Source organism: Corvus moneduloides, chromosome Z, assembly GCF_009650955.1.
Source record: "Corvus moneduloides isolate bCorMon1 chromosome Z, bCorMon1.pri, whole genome shotgun sequence".
NCBI lineage: Eukaryota > Metazoa > Chordata > Aves > Passeriformes > Corvidae > Corvus > Corvus moneduloides.
In genome coordinates, this window is record NC_045511.1 from 28,648,187 (window position 1) to 28,667,778 (window position 19,592).

General features: G+C 47.3%; 1 protein-coding gene across 1 annotated transcript; it reads right to left on the bottom strand.

The window, feature by feature from the left end:
• Positions 1 to 7,601: 7,601 nt before the first annotated feature.
• SMU1 (SMU1 DNA replication regulator and spliceosomal factor) lies at positions 7,602 to 15,489 on the bottom strand. Its single transcript, XM_032096840.1, has 12 exons — positions 15,363 to 15,489; positions 14,918 to 15,128; positions 14,658 to 14,810; positions 13,919 to 14,029; positions 13,412 to 13,540; positions 12,282 to 12,401; positions 11,769 to 11,885; positions 11,445 to 11,572; positions 10,543 to 10,669; positions 9,993 to 10,160; positions 9,554 to 9,706; positions 7,602 to 8,912 (listed from the first exon to the last, which is right to left on the bottom strand). Exons 1-12 carry the CDS (start codon positions 15,386 to 15,388, stop codon positions 8,814 to 8,816), a joined length of 1,542 nt encoding a protein of 513 aa, XP_031952731.1. The 5' UTR covers positions 15,389 to 15,489; the 3' UTR covers positions 7,602 to 8,813.
• Between the last annotated feature and the right edge of the window lie 4,103 nt (positions 15,490 to 19,592).

The window sequence follows — 19,592 nt, forward strand, 5'->3', positions numbered from 1 at the left end:
GCTCTGATGTGCCAGGCCATCGGATCCACACCGTCCAGAAAACTCGGTTCTCCCGTGCCTCTTCCTGGCTAGAGGCAGGGCCCCTCTAGCCCTGGTTATCATTCTTTCCCTGGGTGTACATGCTCGAGGTACCTTCAAGGGGATCCGACATATCATCCTCCCTTCTGTAATGCCTGGCAGCTCGGTCACGGGAGGCTGGGGCTACTTTCACCTTAGCGGAACCCCCTCGGTTAGTGCCTCCCTCCTTGAGTTCACGCACCCGCGCTGCCAGGGCAGAGGTGGGTTTCCCATCCCACCTTCTCATGTCTTCCCCATGCTCACACAGGAAAAACCACAGCTCAGCTCGTGGGGTGTACCCTCTCTCTCTAGCAGGGGGACGACGGGCTCTGACTTGGGGGCCTGTGACTCGCACTGGTGCCACACTGACCCTCCTCATCTCCTCCCTCATCTCCTCCATCTTCTCCTTCATCTCCTCTTTGAGGTCCTGGACCACAGCAGAGACATGAGCTTTTAGCGGGCCATTGATCATGCTGTCATAATGCCTGAGCCTGTTGGCAACAGAGCCCACTGTTTCTCGGGTATTGTCAGCATCAATCGTTGCAATGAAGGTGGTGTATTGTGATGGCCCTAGCCTTGCCAGGTTCCACATCATCTGTCCTGTGCACCTGACCTTATCGGGGTCATTATCATGCTGTCCATCCTTCCCAAAGAGTACCTCTAATATTGCCACCTCTCTTAGCTGTTGGATCCCTTGCTCGAGTGTCTTCCACTGCATTCTATGATGATACTCCTGCATTCTTTCTTTGTGAATGAACCTTTCTCTCACACTCATTAAGAGCCGCTCCCAAAGAGAGAGAGGCCCTGGCTCCCTCACAAATATCTGGTCCACACCTGGGTCCTGGGTCAACGATCCCAGATACCTTGCCTCACCACTATCCAGTTGCACACTTGTGCCCATAAGGTCCCAAACCCGAAGCAGCCAGGTGGTATAAGGCTCACGCCCCCTTCGCACAATGTCGTTTCGCATAGCACGGAGACTGTCGTGCGACAGGGACTCAGTGATGACTTCTGGCTCTGGCTCTCCTGCTGGTTGTGAGGGCCCTGGTTGCCCATCATCATTAACTGGTCGTACTGATTTGGTCTTATACTTCCTCCTTTGCACAGGGGCGACTGCTGCTGGCTGTGGTTGTCCTTGTGGTTCAGCTGAAGCCTGGATGGTTGTAACATCCGTGGGTTCCACTGCTGCACCATCGGACTCACCCTCTTTGGGGCAGGGAGAGGGTTTTTCACTAGCTGAGGAGGTGTATTCCCTTAGCAATTGGCATATCTCCTGGCGCACCTGGCCCATCTCCTGGCACATCTCCTTGCGCACCTGGCCCATCTCCTGGCATATCTCCTGGCGCACCTGACCCATCTCCTGGCATATCCCCTGGCGCACCTGACCCATCTCTTGGCACATCTCCTGCATCCCTTTTGCCAGTACCCCCACCCAGTTTGGGTAGTCCATTTCTGAGGTGGACTGTTGGGCAGTATCAGTCTGTGGGGCGGGATCTCTAGTGTCTGGGGCTGTGGCAGGCTCTGGCTCTGGGGTAGGATCTCTAGTGTCTGGGGCCGTGTCAGGCTCTGGGGCAGGATCAGGCTCTGGGGTAGGAACTCTACTCTCTGGGGCCATGTCAGGCTCTGGGGCAGGATCAGGCTCTGGGGCAGGATCTCTAGTCTCTGGGGCTGGTGTCCGGGTAGATATCCAAGCCAATCTCAACTTATCCTTGAATGCTAAATAGAGTAGGCCTATCAGCAGCAGATGGTTAGTATTCAGAGGGAATTTAAACCCTTCAAAAATTGATGGGGTGGGCCCAAAGAACTGGTTGAGGGGTTGGGAGAAAACTTCTCCTGGTGTCATTTCCTCACAGAAGGTACCATTGTTAACATAACCCCAAAAACATGTGCTCAGTGTGTGATAGCTGTTTATCCATGTGCCCACATTCCGGAGGAAGTTAAAAACCCATGAATTCCTCACCTTCTCGACCCATAACGCAAGCTGGATAACAGCAATGGTAGCCTTAGTCAGAGGACCCATATTCAAGTAAGGAGCTGCAAAGGGGAAGAATATAGCCACGGCTACATGCCACCCGAACCAGGGTAAACTAGACCACATAGTGCTGCCTAACAAGGTTCCAATATCCAGCACACAAAATAAAGTTATCGAGGAACTGTTATTCCTTTTTCACCTCTATCTCTTAATGCCCTTAGGCCCCACGTTGGGCGCCAAGATCTGTCTCGGTTTTGAAAGACAGGTGTCTGCTAAGGAAGGCAGAGGCCCCCCTTGAAGTGGCAGATATAACCCCTTTTCCCTCCAAGTTATTATATTTTGAAATCAAGAGCCTTTAGGCGAAGATGTGGGAAATAGGAATAACAGTTCTTTACTATATATATATATGTATATAACCAGTCAAACAAAACAACAACAACTATGGCAGTAACAGCAATCACAAACCCAGTGCCAGCCTTCTCGGCTGTCAGGCTATTTCCCCTCGGGTGCAGTTCCGCTCGCAGCCGGCAGGGGCGCTGGCGGCTCCCGGTGAGCAGGGCAGGTGCGATGGTTCCCCCGCGGCTGCAGGGGGCGCTCCGGAGCGAGCTCGGGAAACCCGCGGCTCTGGTGCCCTGGGATCCCGGGAAGGGATGGAACAAAGGCTTCACAAACCGCTGGGCAGTTGATCCCGGGCTCTCAGGGACAGCAGGCTGGAACGGCAGGGACGAACGCAAATCCCGGGTGGCAGACGAGATGTATCCAGATGGGAAAAACCCACGGAGGCCCAGGCAGGCAGGGCGAGCAGGGCTACAGTGTAGCGAAAGCTCGAAGCAGCAGCGGAGCAGGGCAGCCACAGCTCGGTCTCCAGCAGGGCAGGGAAAGCGGCTTTTGGGGTCCCGGCGTTGTTTCCAGCAGGAAGAAAGAACGGCCAAAAAGAAAGAAGCAGCAGCTCCTTTCTCTGCAGCTTCTCTCCCCGGACGCTCAGAGCGAACTGACCCCACACCCAGGTGTAGACAAAGGAGTAGCCAGGTCCGCCCCACTCCCCTTTTGTCTTTCTTAAGTACAGCTATTTGTCCCCTAGCAACATGCATATGGGAGAAAATTCCTTTAACAGAGAAAAAACAGACTAAACTAAAACCCCAACACCATCCCAGATCCTCTGTAACCCATTGGCCTTTATTGATCCCCTGTATCCCTATAAAAGCAAGCCCAATGGGCCCCTGTGAGAGAGACGGTTCTCGTCCCTGGCTTTCCCCTTCACCGGAGGGGACCCACAATAAAGCTACCTCTGTGCGGAACCAGCCACACGAGCCTCTCGTCTCTCTCTCCGATCTGGATTGGCCTGGAGGCTGCCCTGCAGAGCTGAGCTGGAATCACGAGCTGATAATCACTAAAGAGCTGACAGCCTCTGCAAGGGCCCTCCTGCCAGCAGCTGAGGGAAGACACCGGACCTCGGGAAGGCGATTCCTTTCGGGACCATCTCCCCGGACCAGTCACCTCTTCCTCGGTCAGAGCCACAGACCCGTCACCAGCTGTAATACAAGTAGATCCACATCTCAGACAAGTGCTAAGTGCTTTTGGTCTCTGCTGTCATGGTGGGCATTCCAGAGCCAAAGCCAGTGTGTCTACTGAAACAGCCCCTGGGAAGCCCGATGCTTCCACTCAGACAGAACTGGTGAGGAAGGAGGTGTCAGTACAGGTGGTAACTTTCAATGGATGCCCAGATACTTCTGAAGAAAAGGCTGGTACCTGCACAAAGCATGCACAGGTGGATGACCAGCTGCGGCAGGTGGCTGGATGGCAAGAGACAGTCAGTTGGCTATGCAGTACTAGAGAGGCTGAAGCAGAGATAGGTATGTGGGTTCAGAACCACATACCTGCAATGGATACCACTGAGCCTGAGGCACCTTGCACCCTGGCACAAAAGCAGGGCTCCAGTTCAATCTCCACCCTTCAACATGCAGACAAAAAATGCAGATCTGGTGCTTTAAAGGCTTTAGCTGTCCATGAGCAAGGCAAACAAAGAGAACCTCACCAGCAGTGCATGGTGATTACTGTAAAAAGAAACATCAAGTAATTTTAGTGGGCATTGAGTTGTCCATCTGCCAGCCTGATAGACAGTCACAAGGGATATCCTGCCATCCAGGAGCTGGGATCCATGGTGTTGCTGAGAGGGTATCCTGACTTGTCATGGACCACTATCTCCATCACTTTTTCATATAGGTACAAACGACACAACACACCAAAAAATAGGTGGGATCAAGGAAGATTATAAAGCCCTGGTGAGGCAGGTGAAAAACATCCCAAGTCCCATCCCAAAAACATCCCCATGCCCATCTCCTCATCTGTCCTCCCTGTTAGAGAAATCGGGACAGCCAGAGGCAGACACACTGTGCATACCAGTGGCTGCCTGCATGGCGGGTGCCATTTGAGAAGGTTTTGGCTTTTATAACAGTGGGTTGTGTTTTTGTGATTGTAGCCTGTTAGGGGGCAATGCATCCTCCTGGCCAAAACAGGGCACGAGAATCTTTGGCAGCACGCTGGCCAGTGTGGTCTGATGGGCTTTAAACTGAAGGACTCGAGGAGTGAGGGCCAAGGTGGCAATGATTGTGCCATTGTTTCCTCCTCGGGAGCAGGTCATAGCAACCACTGCAGAGATAGATATACCTTGGCTGCCCCTGAAGTTGAGGATCAAAGCACAAAACACTTCACTGGTGCTCATGGCTATGGTGAGCCCTCTCACATCTCTTCTAGGGAACCCCTTTCTTTGATAACCCCTGAAGTGTCTGTATATGATGCAGCATGGGTAATAAACAAGAACTAGAAATATATGTGCGATCACAGGGCCATGATCTTACTGCAATGCCTGCTGAGACATGGTGGGATAGCTCACATGACTGGAATATCGTCATGGATGGGTATGTCCTTTTTAGAAAGAACAGAGGAAGGTCAGAGAAGCAAGGTGGTGGAGTTTCTCTTTACGTGAAAGAGCAAATGGTATCTAGCTCTACCCACAGACAAATGAACAAGCTGAGAGTTTATGGGTGAGAAATGCACCATGTGCCCTGGCAACCAGGAGGGCCACCCGTGTCCTGGGGTGCATCAGGCACAGCATCGCCAGCCAGGCAAGAGAGGGGATTGTCCTGCTCTGCACTGGGGCGGCCTCACCTCGAGTGCTGGGGGCAGTTCTGGGTGCCACAATATAAGAAAGACATTGAGCTCTTAGAGAGTGTCCAAATGGGGGCAACGAAGATGGTGAAAGGCCTTGAGGGAAAGCCATATGAGGAACAGCTGAGGTTACCTCAACATGAGGAAGAACTTCTTTTGAGGGTGGCAAAGCACTGGAACTGGACATGGACTCTCCCTCTCCAGGGACATTCAAAAGCCCCCTCCTCTAGGTGACCTGACCTTGGCAGGTGTGTGGATTAAATGATCTCCAGCATTTCCTTCCAACCCTAACAATTCTGTGATAATCAATCCAGGAGACTCATGGAGTGCATCAATGGAAACTTCCTGACCCAACTGATAGGGGAACCAACAGGAGAGGTGCTCCGGTGGACCTTGTACTCAAAACCAAAGAGCTTGTTGGGACTGTCAAAGGCAGCCTTGGCTGCAGTAATCATGAGATGGTGAAGTCCAGGGTCTTGAGAGGAAGGACTAGGATGAAAAGGCAGTTCTCAACTCCGGACTTCAGAAGAGCAGATTAGTCTCTTCGAGGATCTGCTTGGAAGCACCCCAAGGGATAAGGCTCTGGGATGAAGAATGGCCCAAGAAAGCTAGTTAATATTGAAGGCTCACCTCCCCCAGGCTCAAGAGCCGTCCATCTCAGTGAACAAGAAGTCAGGCAAAAATGGCCAGGAGGTCTGTGGGGATGCACAAGGAACTCCTGGCTAAACTACAACACAAAAAGGAATAATCTGGAGGGTGTAATGAAGGCTGGGTAGATTGGGAGGAACACAGATGGGATGAAGATATGGAAGCTAAAGCTTAACTGGGTAACAAGGGCCTCTATAAATACAAAAGTGGGAAAGGGCAGAGAAAATGTGGGGCCATTACTGAATTACATAGGGCATCTGGTTACACATGGAAAGGGACATGGAAATGGTTGAGGTGCTGAGTACCTTCTTTGCTTCAGTCTTATTTAATGACCTCTCAATTGCAGAGATCAAGGGAGAAAGTCTGGAGCAAGAAGGAGGTACGCTTGGTATAAGGATGATCAGGTCAGGGAAGACTTAGGCAAACTGAACATACAGAGAAGCATGGACCCCAATACGATGCATCCACAAGTGCTCTGCGAGCTGACAGATGTTATTGCAAGGCCCCTCTTGATAATCTTTGATTGATCATGGTGACAGGGCAAAGTGCCCAAAAACTGGTGGAAAGTAAATGTCATATCTGTCTTTGGGAAGGGCAAGATAGCGATATCCAAAGAACTAAAGGTCTGTCAACCTCACCTCAATCCCTTGGAAGGTAAAGGTGCATCTAAACATAGAAACCATTTCCAGGCACATCAGGAACAAGAAAACCATCAGAAGTTGTCAGGAGGGCTTCACCAAAAGGAAATCATGCTTAACCAACCTGATAAATTTTACAATGCAATGATTGACCTGGTACACAACAGGAGGGAAGTGGGTATTGTGTCCCAGGACTTCTGTAAGGCCTGTGGTACCGCCTTCCGTAAGATCCATACAGAGAAGGTGTTGAGATATGGGATGGATGAAAAGTGAAATGGATTGAAAACCAGTTGAATGCGAGGCCCAGAGGGTGGTGATGAGTGCAACCAAGTCCGACTGGAGGGCAGTGCCCCAGGGTCAGTACTGCCTCAGCCCTCAGCAAGTTTGCAGATGGCACTGAAGAGGGAGAAGTAGCTGATGCAACAGCAGGGTTTGCTGCCATCCAGAGGGACCTGGAGAGGCTGGAGAAATAGGCTGGCAAGAATACCATGAAATTCAAGGGGAAGTGCAACCCAATGCAACAGCACATGCTAGGGGCCACTCGGCTGAAAACAGCTGAGAAGGAACCTGGGGGTCCTGGTGGACACCAAGCTCAACATGAGCCACCTTTTTGGAAGGAAGTCAATTATTGCGTCCTGGTTGCCAGCAGTGCAGGAAGGTGATCCTTCCCAGCTACTCAGCACGAGTGAAGACACACGTGGAATGCTATGTCTGATTTTGGGTCTTCCAATACAAAAGGGACAGAGTTGTACTGGAGAGAGACCAGTAAAGGGTCACAAAGATGCTGAAGGGATAGGAGCATCTCCCCTGCAAGGAAAGTAGTTAAAAATACTTTGTCAAGATCCTCCCCCTTAACAGAATTACTAACTGCTCAAGGAGCTTATAATATGTATCACTATCACATATTTCTGTTTTTTTCAGGCAGGAAAAATAATCACTTTTTACTATATAAAAACCCCCTCTGTGGATATATCTAAGGAAGTAAAAAACAACCTGGGAATTCAGATGACACAGCTAAACAGAGACCTAAAACACTACACTTGGAGCAAAGGTGCTGTGTGAGAATTCCAGCTGAACTTCTGCATTTCCCCACACCACTAAAGACACACACGAAATAATTAAAGTGGAACTAATTTATTAAGTCAAAGGCAAGTTATTACTGTTCAAAACATTACTGCAATAGGAAAGCATTCTACAAGATGAGGACAGAACACGGTGCAGCAGATTCAAATCTACAGGCGTTTGAGTCATCATTACAGGAAAAGCCTCATTTTTCTGCATCCTAGAAAAGACACAGACTTCAGAAGATTCTGATGTACATTCAGAACAGTGTACATTAGTCAGAATCTCTCAACAAAAAAATCATGTGCTCCAAACCGAAGAGCCTGAAAATATCTTTTTACCATCTTGTGGGACCTAAGTATAACATCAGCTAGGTCCACAGGCATATGAAATTAAAAAAAAAAACCCCACAAACTTAAAAATAATGATTTAAAGCATTATCACAGCACTAGGAACTCAGCCTATGTAAACCAACTTTTGCATGTTTTAAAATATTGATCCCCTGGAGCCTATTTCAGTTCTAGCTGGTCTGAAGACATTTTGCACTTACAGTAAGAGGGCCCCGGTAATAACTCCTTTTAGTCTTGAAGTAAAACAAAAGAAAACAAACAAAACAAAAAAAATCCCCAAACAAAATCAACTGTATCTCACTGCCACATTAGGCAGGTTTACAATCTCTAGTAAGAAGTGCTGGCAGATGGGGAAGGATAGTTTCATTCTGAGGCAGCTGTGTGACACCACTTTCCAATATAATTGGAAAACTGATAGTGAAAACTGAACACAGCAAAACCCAATGGCCTAGAAATGACCCCATCTTCAAGCTCAGGATACTGTATCCTCATCTGCACTCTAGGAAACTATTCCTGTTTCAGCAGCGGGGAAGAGACAACTTCCCCATTCCACATTTCACTCAAAAAGAAGCACTCTAGAAAGTATTCTAGAAGTCAGCAACCACTCAGAAGTGTGTATAGTTGCTGTCTCATAGAACTTTTACAAACATTATAGGAGGAGTACAGACTTCAGGAGACAGAAAAAGCATTGTCACTGAAGCTGCTTCAACTACTCTAGTAAAAATAAAAGTATATCAAATTAAGTGATGCTATATCTATGCATCAATCCACTCTAGGTAGGCAAAAATGTAGTTCTCTGAAAACCTGAACTGAAACTTGAGTAAGTATCACACTCTGCATATTTAGACCGGTGTTAAAGCACAAACACTAGTAACCTGCAACTAACAGGCATGCTTCAGAGCTCGCTGCAAAGTCCATCTATGGCTTCCAGAGCTTGAGGAGGCCGTCTTCACTGTAAGTGGCAATCAGGTTCTGGTGGGGGTGATGAGCAATGCCAATGACATCTTTTTCATGGACCTAAAGAGTAAACAGGAAGATGCATTAGGAGAGTCTTCCTTTAGCGGATTCAAGACAAATACTCTCTTCAAAAAACAACTGGAGAAAACTGGACTGAGGGTTAAGGTGCTTTGTGCATAGAGCAAAAGCAGGGGTACATAGCCCCAACATTAAATTCCAGTCACAACAATTTTTGTGACATGGCAGTTACTTTTTGTTGGGCAAAGGAAGGTTCAGTGAAGGCTTACATCCACTGAAACCCACAACACCTAAGTGTTCCCATTAAATTTAGACATTCAAGCTGGTATTCCTCTTTAGTTCAATCTAAAGCAAATTTAAACCCAACACCTTTAAATCTGACAGCTTGGTCAGGTTCTCCACCAGCTGGAGCCCAGGTCAAGACAAGCTCTCATTCACAGAAGTCTGAACCAATTCACCCTTTGCTTGGTGGGTAAATACTTCCCTAATTTTTACAATTAAATTGTTCTAAAAAACCAAAACACATTCTATGGCCCAATGCCCTGAAATTCATTTGTTACCAATCATGTCCACTAAAGACGAAAGATTCCTTGGTCTGAGATTACTCCTTATGGACTTCATAATAAACATTTACATCATCCCTGTGTTTAAAACTCTGGAAAAGCTCAGAGCTAAAAACTTACAGTCAGAGTTCTCTCCAGCTTGCCTGTCACTGTGCTGAAGCAGTACAGCACAAAATCTTCACCAACACAGTAGATCCATTCACCACGAGGTGAAAGTGCACAGCAGACAAAGTCACCACCTTCTCTCTTACCAGAGCTAAAACTTCTTACAATCTGTAAAGACACACCCCCAAAAACATTTGTCAGGATTAAACAGCAGCACATCAATACCATGTTTAGGGCAAAAATACTGAAGTATTAGGGTTGTTTAGAACACAGATGTGTCCATAGCTGCAAGAGCTTTCCTGTGTTCTATAAACTCAAGTTCAAAATAGTTTGTCATGAAAGCAAATCAGAGAAATCAGGTTTAACCCTGCTAGCTTAGGGCTATGTTTTTAACTAGGTTTTCTGCATTCTTGAAATGACAGAGACTTGAAAGGACACCAATAAGAGCACATACTTGTCCTTGCATATTCATGATGACGACTGTGTTCGATCTGTTGCAAACAACGAAGTGTTCTGGGTTTTTAGGCAGCAGAATGACACTGTTCACAGTAATGTCTGTCCCAGCAGTGCTACCAAGAGACTTGAAGGTGTTGGAACACTCTGTTGTCTTGACATTCCAAACCTAGTAGAAGAAATAAAAAAACTAAATTAGCTTTAAAAGTTTAAAAATAAAGAGCTGATACGCAATTATTTCAGATAAGGTAATCCCCACATCCTAGGAGAAGAGGTGTCACAATCAATTCCATGTCTAGAATAAAACAGAACAGGCAGTAAGCACTGCACTTATGCCCCCATTTCATGAATGCAGCAGAGACAGGCCCTGCAAGACACTGTAAGTGGAGTAAGAAATTTCATCAGTTCTCACACAAATCTGCAGTAGTCACAAGCAGACCCATTACTGCAGATAACCCAGTCTTCTCCAGTGACTGCAACAATTGTAACAAACGGGCTATAACACAGCAAGAGTCTGAAGGTGTTCTTACAAGGGGTAAATGCCATCCTACCTTCACTGTGCCGTCAGAGGATGCACTGATAATATAGTGGCCATCCTGGGTAAAAGTAGCTTCATTGACAAAGGAAGAATGACCACGGAATTCCTTCAGGGTTTTCCCAGATTTTAAACCATGAATCCTGTCAGACAACATAGATGCAAATGAGTGAGCAAACTCCACTCAGTAACCAAGGTGCAGGATCAGAGTTACTGCATTACACAAACAATGACCAGCACTTTCCAGATGCTAAGAGCTACAGGAAAATGGGTTTGATGAGGTTCCTATTGCCTGCTAAGATTATAAAAGTGTTTGAGTATTTTTCTGAGCATATTTATTCTTCTAACCTATCTTGCACTGATATTTAAAGAAAAAAAAAAAAAGGAAAAGAGAGGGGGGATATTCACCTAAATAATTGTAACACCTAAACACCTAAAAAATTCTAACTATTGGGTTACCATCACTACCCAACATGTCTTTACAGAATAAATGGAGTTACACTCCTCAAAAGGTGCACAGCTGAAGTACAAAAGGTAAAGCATACAAGAAACCCAACCCCAACAAAAAGACACCAAAAAAACTCCAGCCAACCAAAAAAAAAATCCAAAAAACACCAAAAAGAACCTAACAAAAAAAGCAGTATCAAACCAACCCAAAATATCTTTTTCTATATCCAAACAGGATTTTCCCCAAGAGAAGCAGCGGAACAACCCTGGAGATTTTGAAAACTCAGCAGGACAAGACCCTGAAGAGGCTGTCCTAACTGAAAGGCTGGCTGTGCTTCGAGAAGCACAGTGGACTAGAGACCTCTACAGGTACCTTCTAGATTACACTATTTTATGGTTAAACTGCTTAATGTGAAAAATCCGTTTTCTTTTTTCCCCACACTAAAGCTCACACATTCTCCGTTTATTTACCTGATTGTCTGATCAAAAGAAGCACTCAGAATTTGGCTGCTGTCTTTAGAGAAACTGAGGCACGTAACACCTTTACTGTGTGCCCGTTCAAATCTTCTCAGACACTGACCACTCTGGATTTTCCACACCTGAAAAGGACACAGCAAGTAAGTGATTATTTTGTTGTGAGATCACATGAGCTTAAGCATCAGAGCCAACACACACCTGTTTCTGAGCCATGCTAAACTTCCTTTGGGTTTTTATGGAATGGGAATATTACTGCTATTGCAAACTAGTCCTTTTGGTCACCACCTCTCCCAACATACCATACAAAAAAATTTGTACCTTGATCTTTCCATCTTGTGCTCCAGTTGCCAGCATTTCTGTGTCTCTACTGAAGCACATGCACAGCACTGCATCATCCATCATCATGAAGTTATCTTGTGCCTGGTACTTCAGATCCTAAACAAAAGCAGATTCATCAGTCAAAGTAGTGAAATCAATGAAATTTATTTTAAGGGAAAGTGCAAAAGTATTAACAGTTTTAATTTCAGTTACATTTTACAATCTATTGTAAATCAGACTTCACAGCCTTATAATACAGGGTACTACCATTATCACCATTTTAAAGGCAACAACAACAATGCAGGAAGGTACCAAAGTTATCACAGAGGAAAATCTGTGACAAACCGAACAACTAAACCCACATAAATATTCCAGACTGATATTTGAATCACCTAAGCAGATAACCCTCTCTGTTTCAATTTCTTAGGGACTGTGAACCTAACAATCTCAAAGAATAAATTCAGGTGCTCTGGCAAGTCAAAGTTACTCTGTGTGAAATAAGGAGTAACTCACCTTCCTAATCTTTCCAGTAGTGAAGTTCCATACTTCAATGAAGCCATCAACAGAGCCAGTAACCAGATACTGTCCATCTGGAGAAAATCGAGCACACTCCACATGTGACTTCTGCCCGAACTGTTTAAAAGTAAAATGTAAGCAAAGCTTAATAAGCAATTTAAAAGACACAACTCATCAAAACAAAACCGTAGTATTATTATGATGGTAAAAATACAGTATCGTCTAGAAATATGTATTCACAAATTTAATGCAGAGGTACAAAAAAAAATCTGTCAATACATACAGAGTAGCACTTTTTTAAAATGGTAGAACAAAAAAAGCCAAAACCTTATTTTGGTCTGCTAATGTCCATGAAACTTACAACAAACACTCCATGGTACAGGCAGGAGCTAAATTGGTTGTCTTTGTATTTTTGTTTTTGCAGTGTATTGTCTGTTAACAAACACTTTTCCAATACTTCACATTTATCCCAAGCAGACTTCAGAAATTTATGAATTCCTGAAGTTGCTTCATTTGGAGTGATGTTTCTCTAGTGTAATTTTTAGAGAACATTTGGTATTTTTTCTAATATCCGATTTTGCAATTTCTAAATTTTTATATACAAGTGGCCATGACAATTCAGTACACAAAAAAAATCTTCAGTAGCCCAAACAAAAATACAAAGTCAGCAATGACAAAAAAAACAAGTTCTAATAAAGCGTTTTTAGCAAGTTGTTACTGAACACCACAAATTGATTTCAGAATTTCCAGCTCATGACTTCTGAAAAACAGTTTAGAACACAAGGATTTCCTTGCACATACAAAGCAGGGGACTATGCAAATTCCTGTAAACTGACTGATTCTGAACTGTGGAAGCAAAGAAACTACACAGTTATCTTAACCACAAATACCATAAGCACACAAACTTGTTAAAAGACCTCCTCTCGGATTCCCAGGAAGAAGTCTTCTGATAAGATAAAGAAAGCATGGAAAAAGGAGGAAAAGACACAGGTGTGTGGGGGGAGGGGGTGCGAGGGAGGAGGGGAATGATTTACAACAAAGAAAAGAAACGTTCAGAAGATTTCCCCTTATCTCGCAACGCAAAACACAGGAAGGACAAGCACCAGAAACACAAAAGCAAACATTACCTTAATATGCCTGCTCAGCTGCGTGGGGAACTTTTCTTCTTCTACATCTTTCACAGCTGCTTTGCCTCTGAACAAGTCAATTGTCATACCGGGAGGAAGCAGGCCCTGGTGCTGCTGCCACTTCAGTGCCTTTAGAGGAGTTGAAAGCCACACCGTTAGCTATCAGTTAACACAGATCTACGACATAGAAAACACTGTCTGCATAGAGTGCCAATGAATACATTCTGACAGTCAGAAAGGGCTGAAAACGCAACAGAAAACGTGTTACAGAATGTTATTCTCAAAGTGCACACTATGTGCTGCGTATTTACTCTACTGGAAGAAATCTACTGCTGGAGTGACACGTTTTCCTACAACTGCAAAATCCTTGACACATGTGAAAAATCTTTCTAACTATACCACATTTAAACTTCAGTTTTACAGAGCTGGAAACTCAACTACATCATAACTAGTTTTATGCACCAACAACATAAAGACATGGCTCCTAAAATACTTTTCAAGACTCACCTGCCCCAACAATGCCATAAGACGAGATGGAGGTACCACACTGACTTCTCCAGCCAAAGCTTGTGCGATAGCAGCTCTCCGTTTCTCTTTGCTACTTCCATCGGGGTATGCCTAGAGAAGTTATTTTTATGAGGTTATTGTTCTAAATAATTATTTTTCTTTTCCCAAAAAGACCTCAATTGTTCTGAAATTGGAACCCCTTCCATATCAATTTTCTATTAGACCTCCAAAAGACTTTTTTCTTTAATACTAACCTTAAAAGCAAATAATCACCAAGGTTGGAAAAGATCTCTAAAATCAGTCCCTTCGCTACGTTAACCATTAACCTAACATGCTCTCACCAAAACTATCAGGCTGATGTAACCAGTCAGAAATAATGCCTTGTTATTATTGTTATTAAATAGCAGTATTTCTGTTCACACAACTCATGTTTTATTCTGCTGCTTATATAACACTGAAAAAAGCAAGCTACAGATGCCATCCTGTGGCAGTACACGGGTACAAATCCCCAAACTCCCAACTGCAGCACACTTCAAAACCACTGCTCTGCTGCCTCACAATCAAGTGTCATGTACTACTTCCCAAACACTTCACAGAAGGTGTAAAATCATCAAACTCTGAAACTACACATTCTCACTCCCAGAGACAAGAAAAAAAACCCAGTGCCGTGAGCCATCAGCAGCTTGTAATGATGCTTAGGGTCATGCAGGAGAGGTCTCTACGGAAGGGAATTACATACCTCACGAGGATCAAAATAAGATCTGGCCAGAAGATTTTCGAGGTGGATATAGCGCTCTGGCTGAGTTTGTTTCAGCATGATCATGGGATCTGTTTGTCTCAGAAGAGACCTGGCAGCACCCAGTTCTCGGAGCTCGATCAACTCCAGCACAACCTGCATCAAGAGACAAATATCTACCTCAGCAAAGGGTTAGTGGAAAACACCACACAAAGGCTTCCACACGGACCAGAAGAGTCCACAGGAACCCCGCGCTCGCTCACCTGTTCATAGAGATCAATGAGGGTCTTGTCGGGCAGTTTCAGAGACTGTATTGCCTGCAGCACCGTGTCCCAGTGCCCGCTGTTGATATCTGCCACGAAGCTCTCAATGCTGTCCACGGTGTTGAGGGACACGGTGGTCTCCTCCTGAAGGGTGGCGAGCGCCCGGTGGAGGCTGTTCTCCTTCAGGTACTGCATGATGAGCCGGATCACGCTGCGGGCGACGGCACAGCGCACGGTCAGCCCCGGACACACGGGCCGCCCTCCCCGGCCGCGGCGAGCACCGTCCGCAACCCTCCGCCCCCTCACGGCCCCGGGGCCGCCGGGTCTCGCCTCCCTTCCCCTTCGGCGCTGGCGCCTGGGCCAGGGCCGCCAAACCGCTCCCTCCCTGACCCCCCCCAGCCGCCGGGGCCGCCGCCCGTGCCTCCCGCGCCGCCGCTACACGTACTCGGAGGACTCGATTTCGATCGACATCTTGAGCCGCCGCTAGTGGTGGTAGCACAGCGGTGTCGGTGTCGCCGCCAGGCCTTCCGCCACGGCTTCGGCTTCGGCTTCCGCTTCCCGTCCCCCCCCCCCCCACGCCTGGCGCGGTGACGTCACGCGGCCGGGACCGCCCATCCCGGCGGCGGCGGGGCTCGCGCGCCCCCCGGCGGAGGAGCGGCGCCAGCGCAGGGCCCCGCGGGTGCGGCCTTGCTGCTTCCCTGTGGGAATGCGGAACGCGGGTTTTCCGGCCGGCTTCCCGCAGAGCCGCAGTACAGCTCCCGCCGGCTGAGCGTGAGCCAGCAGTGTGCCCGGGTGGCCAAGAAGGCCAATGGCATCCTGGCTTGTATCAGCAATAGAGTGACCCGCAGTTCAAGGGCACTGATTGTCCCCCTGTCCTAGGCACTGGTGAGGCCACAACCTCCAGTGTGTCCAGTTCTGGGGCCCTCGGTTCAGGAAGGACATTGAGACCCCAGAGGGCAAGGGAGCCGGCGAAGGGTGTAGAGCACAAGCCTTAGGAAGAGCAGCTGAGGGAGCTGGGGTTGTTTAGCCTGGAGAAAAGGAGGCTGTGGGGTGACCTTAGCACTCTCTACAACTCCCTGAAAGGAGGGTAGAGCCAGGTGGGGATTGGCCTCTCCTCCCACACAACCAGTGACAGGATGAGAGAACACAGCCTCAAGCTGCACCAGGGGATGTCCAGGTCAGGCGTGAGGAAGATTTCTTGACAAAACGGGTGGTTAGGCATTGAAGTGGGCTGCCCAGGGAGGTGGTGGAGTCACCATGCCTGGAGGTGTTTAAGGAAAGAGTGGATGTGGCTCTTAGTGCCATGGTCTGGTGGACAAGGTGGTGTTCAGTCATAGGTTGGACTCAATGATCTCAGAAGTTTTTTCCAGCCTAATTGATTCTGTGATTCCACCCGCTGTCTTTAATTCATAGGGATCTCCGAAGATTTCCTGTGGTGACACAGACATGTCAGGCTGCAGGTGAGGCATTCTGTCAGGGACACTCAACAGTTCCTTGGCCATCTGTTTCTTTGCACGTGCAGGTTTCCAGGTGTAAGTCTGGGGTGTTACTTGCAGTTTGCATGCCTTAAAAAGCCACTGTGAGCTCTTCATCTCAAGAGTGTGGTCACATATGAAAGAATGACAGTGCACAAACCAATACTAGTAGGGAAATTAATAGCACATCTTGGTTGCTTTAATTATGGACTAAGAATTGGAAAAATGCTGCTCTACTGGGCAGAGCCCTCCAGTGGTGCCTGGATGAGCATGAGAGGACAACTCTCCTTTAAACACACTTAAGGTGGCTCTGGCAGTCTATCCATCCTGCTTGGTCTCTGACTGAGGCCAACAGTCTTGTAGACCTGGCTAGTGCTACAAGATGAGTAAAAATGACTGTAACCCTCCTGGCTGCACATAAGGTTAGCTGGCCTTGTCAGGAAGAGAGGCTCCTTGTTCCCTGGGCAGCACTGAGATCATGCTGCTCATGCCTTTCTGGCATGCAGCACTTCCCACCTGCATCCAATGATCCAGTGACACCACCCAGCCTGATACCAGTGCTAGACTGATATATGTGGGGATGTGGAAGCCACGGTACTTGGCCCCTCTTAGATGGACTTTTCCTTGCTGTTTTTTCAGGCGTGTGCGCTTTGCTAGATGAGCCATGGAAAATAGAGCCGTGTGTGAGAAACTGCCTCCCTTTGCCAAGGAAAGCTGTTCGTTGCTGTCTCTGTCCCCAGAGTGCTTAAGAAAGTAATCCAATAGCATGAAGTTGAAAAAACAGTGAGTGAGGCACACGGCTAACATTCTGTGTTCTGTTGTTTCCTCTCTGTGAGCCCAACTAATTTTTTAACTGCTTTTACACAGGTGCAGGGATTACATCAGGAAAGTATTGTTTAATTGTTCCAGGCATATTTGTTTTCAATGACAGGTATATTTATGTTGTTAGAAGTTTGTTTTGAAAACAAGTCTGATCCAGACTTTAACAAAGAAAAGCCGTAAAATCTAAAGATGGAAGCTATTTTTGTGCTGGCAGCACATAGAAGTCTGGCTAAATTCCTCAGTAAACTCAACTGGTGCTCTCTTGCTGTTCTCCCTCCAGTGTTAATGGCCCCTAGCAGGAAAAACCCAACAGGCAGGCTACCTGGTCCTGAACTGTCCCCGTCCTCAGGATGGCATTTTTCTGAGAGGTGAATTCAGCACAGGAACATGCTAATAGACTGGATTCAAAAGTAGTCAGGTTCCTTCTTTCCCCTCCTGTATGCATCCTGCTCTTGCTTCTCTGGCAGAGCAGCTTGAGCACCCAGCCAGGCATGAGGTGTGCCTTATGCCAACCAGGTCACCAGTCTGCAGTGGCTGTGGAGCAGGATCCCCGTCCTCAGGATGGCATTTTTCTGAGAGGTGAATTCAGCACAGGAACATGCTAATAGACTGGATGCATGCTGGTTTATATAGGCCCTCCTTCTGGTCCTCCTTCCCTGATAGATGCAGAGGGAGGTGGACAGCTCAGGTAAGCCTTCTTGTGCACTCCATGAACTTCATCTGAGAAAAGGGTCTCAATGCTCCAAGTGCTATGCAAGCACACAAGAATCAGACCTTGACTTTGTGGCTGGACACAGCTACGGCCAATCTGATCTGGTGCTGGCAGCACTCCAGTGTCTGGAGACCTCCAAAGATCCTTCCAGCCAGCACTCACAGGATGCCAGCTCTGGCAGTGCATTACATAAGGGAAGGAAAGGTTTCTATTTTGGCTCCATAGGGAAGTGGATGCAAAGGGAAATAAATAGTCTTGATGCAGTTAGGCAGCACAGATATCTGCAGTACACTGGAGCTGAACCCAGTCCTCCATTGGTCCCAGGCCCATTCTTTAAATGGAAGCTGAGCAAGCACCTTGAAATCAAAATTTTTAAGGCAAGATGTTTACCTTTCTTTCTGGCAGAAAATTTAATAAAATATTTTTTTGATTCCTCCTGATTCAAAAGTAGTCAGGTTCCTTCTTTCCCCTCCTGTATGCATCCTGCTCTTGCTTCTCTGGCAGAGCAGCTTGAGCACCCAGCCAGGCATGAGGTGTGCCTTATGCCAACCAGGTCACCAGTCTGCAGTGGCTGTGGAGCAGGATCCGTGAAGCAGATGGGGTGCAGAATCACAGCCCACCCCACATCCATGAGGACGTCACATTCCCCGCCAGTCAGACATCTGACTTAATGTGCAACTGTCGGCTGCCTCACAAGCTGCAAGGCGTGTTTCCTATGCACCAGAGCTGTGCTATGGCACCAGGAAGCCACGTAAGCTTACAGTGACAGTGACGTCCTTTCGCTGCTCTCTGATTTACTCTAGTGATCTACAGTGAAGTTTGGCTTTTCTCAGCTTTCAGAGCACAAGGCCAGAAATTAGTCCTTCTGTCAAAGTGCATTTACTGTAGTCTCAAAATAAGATGCACCCCTCTGAGGCCAGCCTCTTGAGAGATGTGCAGGGGAAACAGCCTGCATAGTTTCTGTTTCTCAGTTCTTGAGAATACTTTCGTGGGTCCCTAAAGAAAAACCCCACCCCAAGACTGGTCTGTCTCGAAGGGAGAGACCTGTGAAGGGAGATTGATGTGTGGTTCCAGAGAGTTGTTAAACCTGTGCAAAACCAAGCTTTGTTTGCCATTACTGGTGAGGCAGACCGCGTGCTGGGCCATGTGAGGACACACAGATAAAGGGACATTGTTATCCCTTCTTCTAGGTATCCATTAGGGAAGGATATGGACAAACTGGAGGGGGACCAGCAAACAGCTGCAAGGCAGGAAAGGGCGTGGAGCAGCACATGGTCTGCTGGCAGGAGCTGGGCTTGGGTTGCCTGGATAAGGTGAGGCAGGAGGGAGGTTTAACATCAGCCTGTAAGTGCTGGAAGGGTAATTCCAAATGGCTGAAGGCTCTTTGATAGCCTCAGCTGACCCAAGGAGGGGCAGCAGCCACCTAGCTCTGGGTCTATTAGCCAGCAGCAGTCACCAGCAGCTCTGGGACAAGCACCAGGGAGGTAGGGGCATCGGAGAGAGGGGGGTTTAGTTGTGGAGACATTCCCTGTCCTGGAGACAGGATTTTAGTTGTGGCCACAGAAAGCCTGGAGGGGGCTGGGCGAGCTTTGTCATCAGTGGGGCTTGGACTGAGACATTTCCCCCTCCCCCCAAGAGCTCTGGTGATGCTGGGGGCCTGCAAACT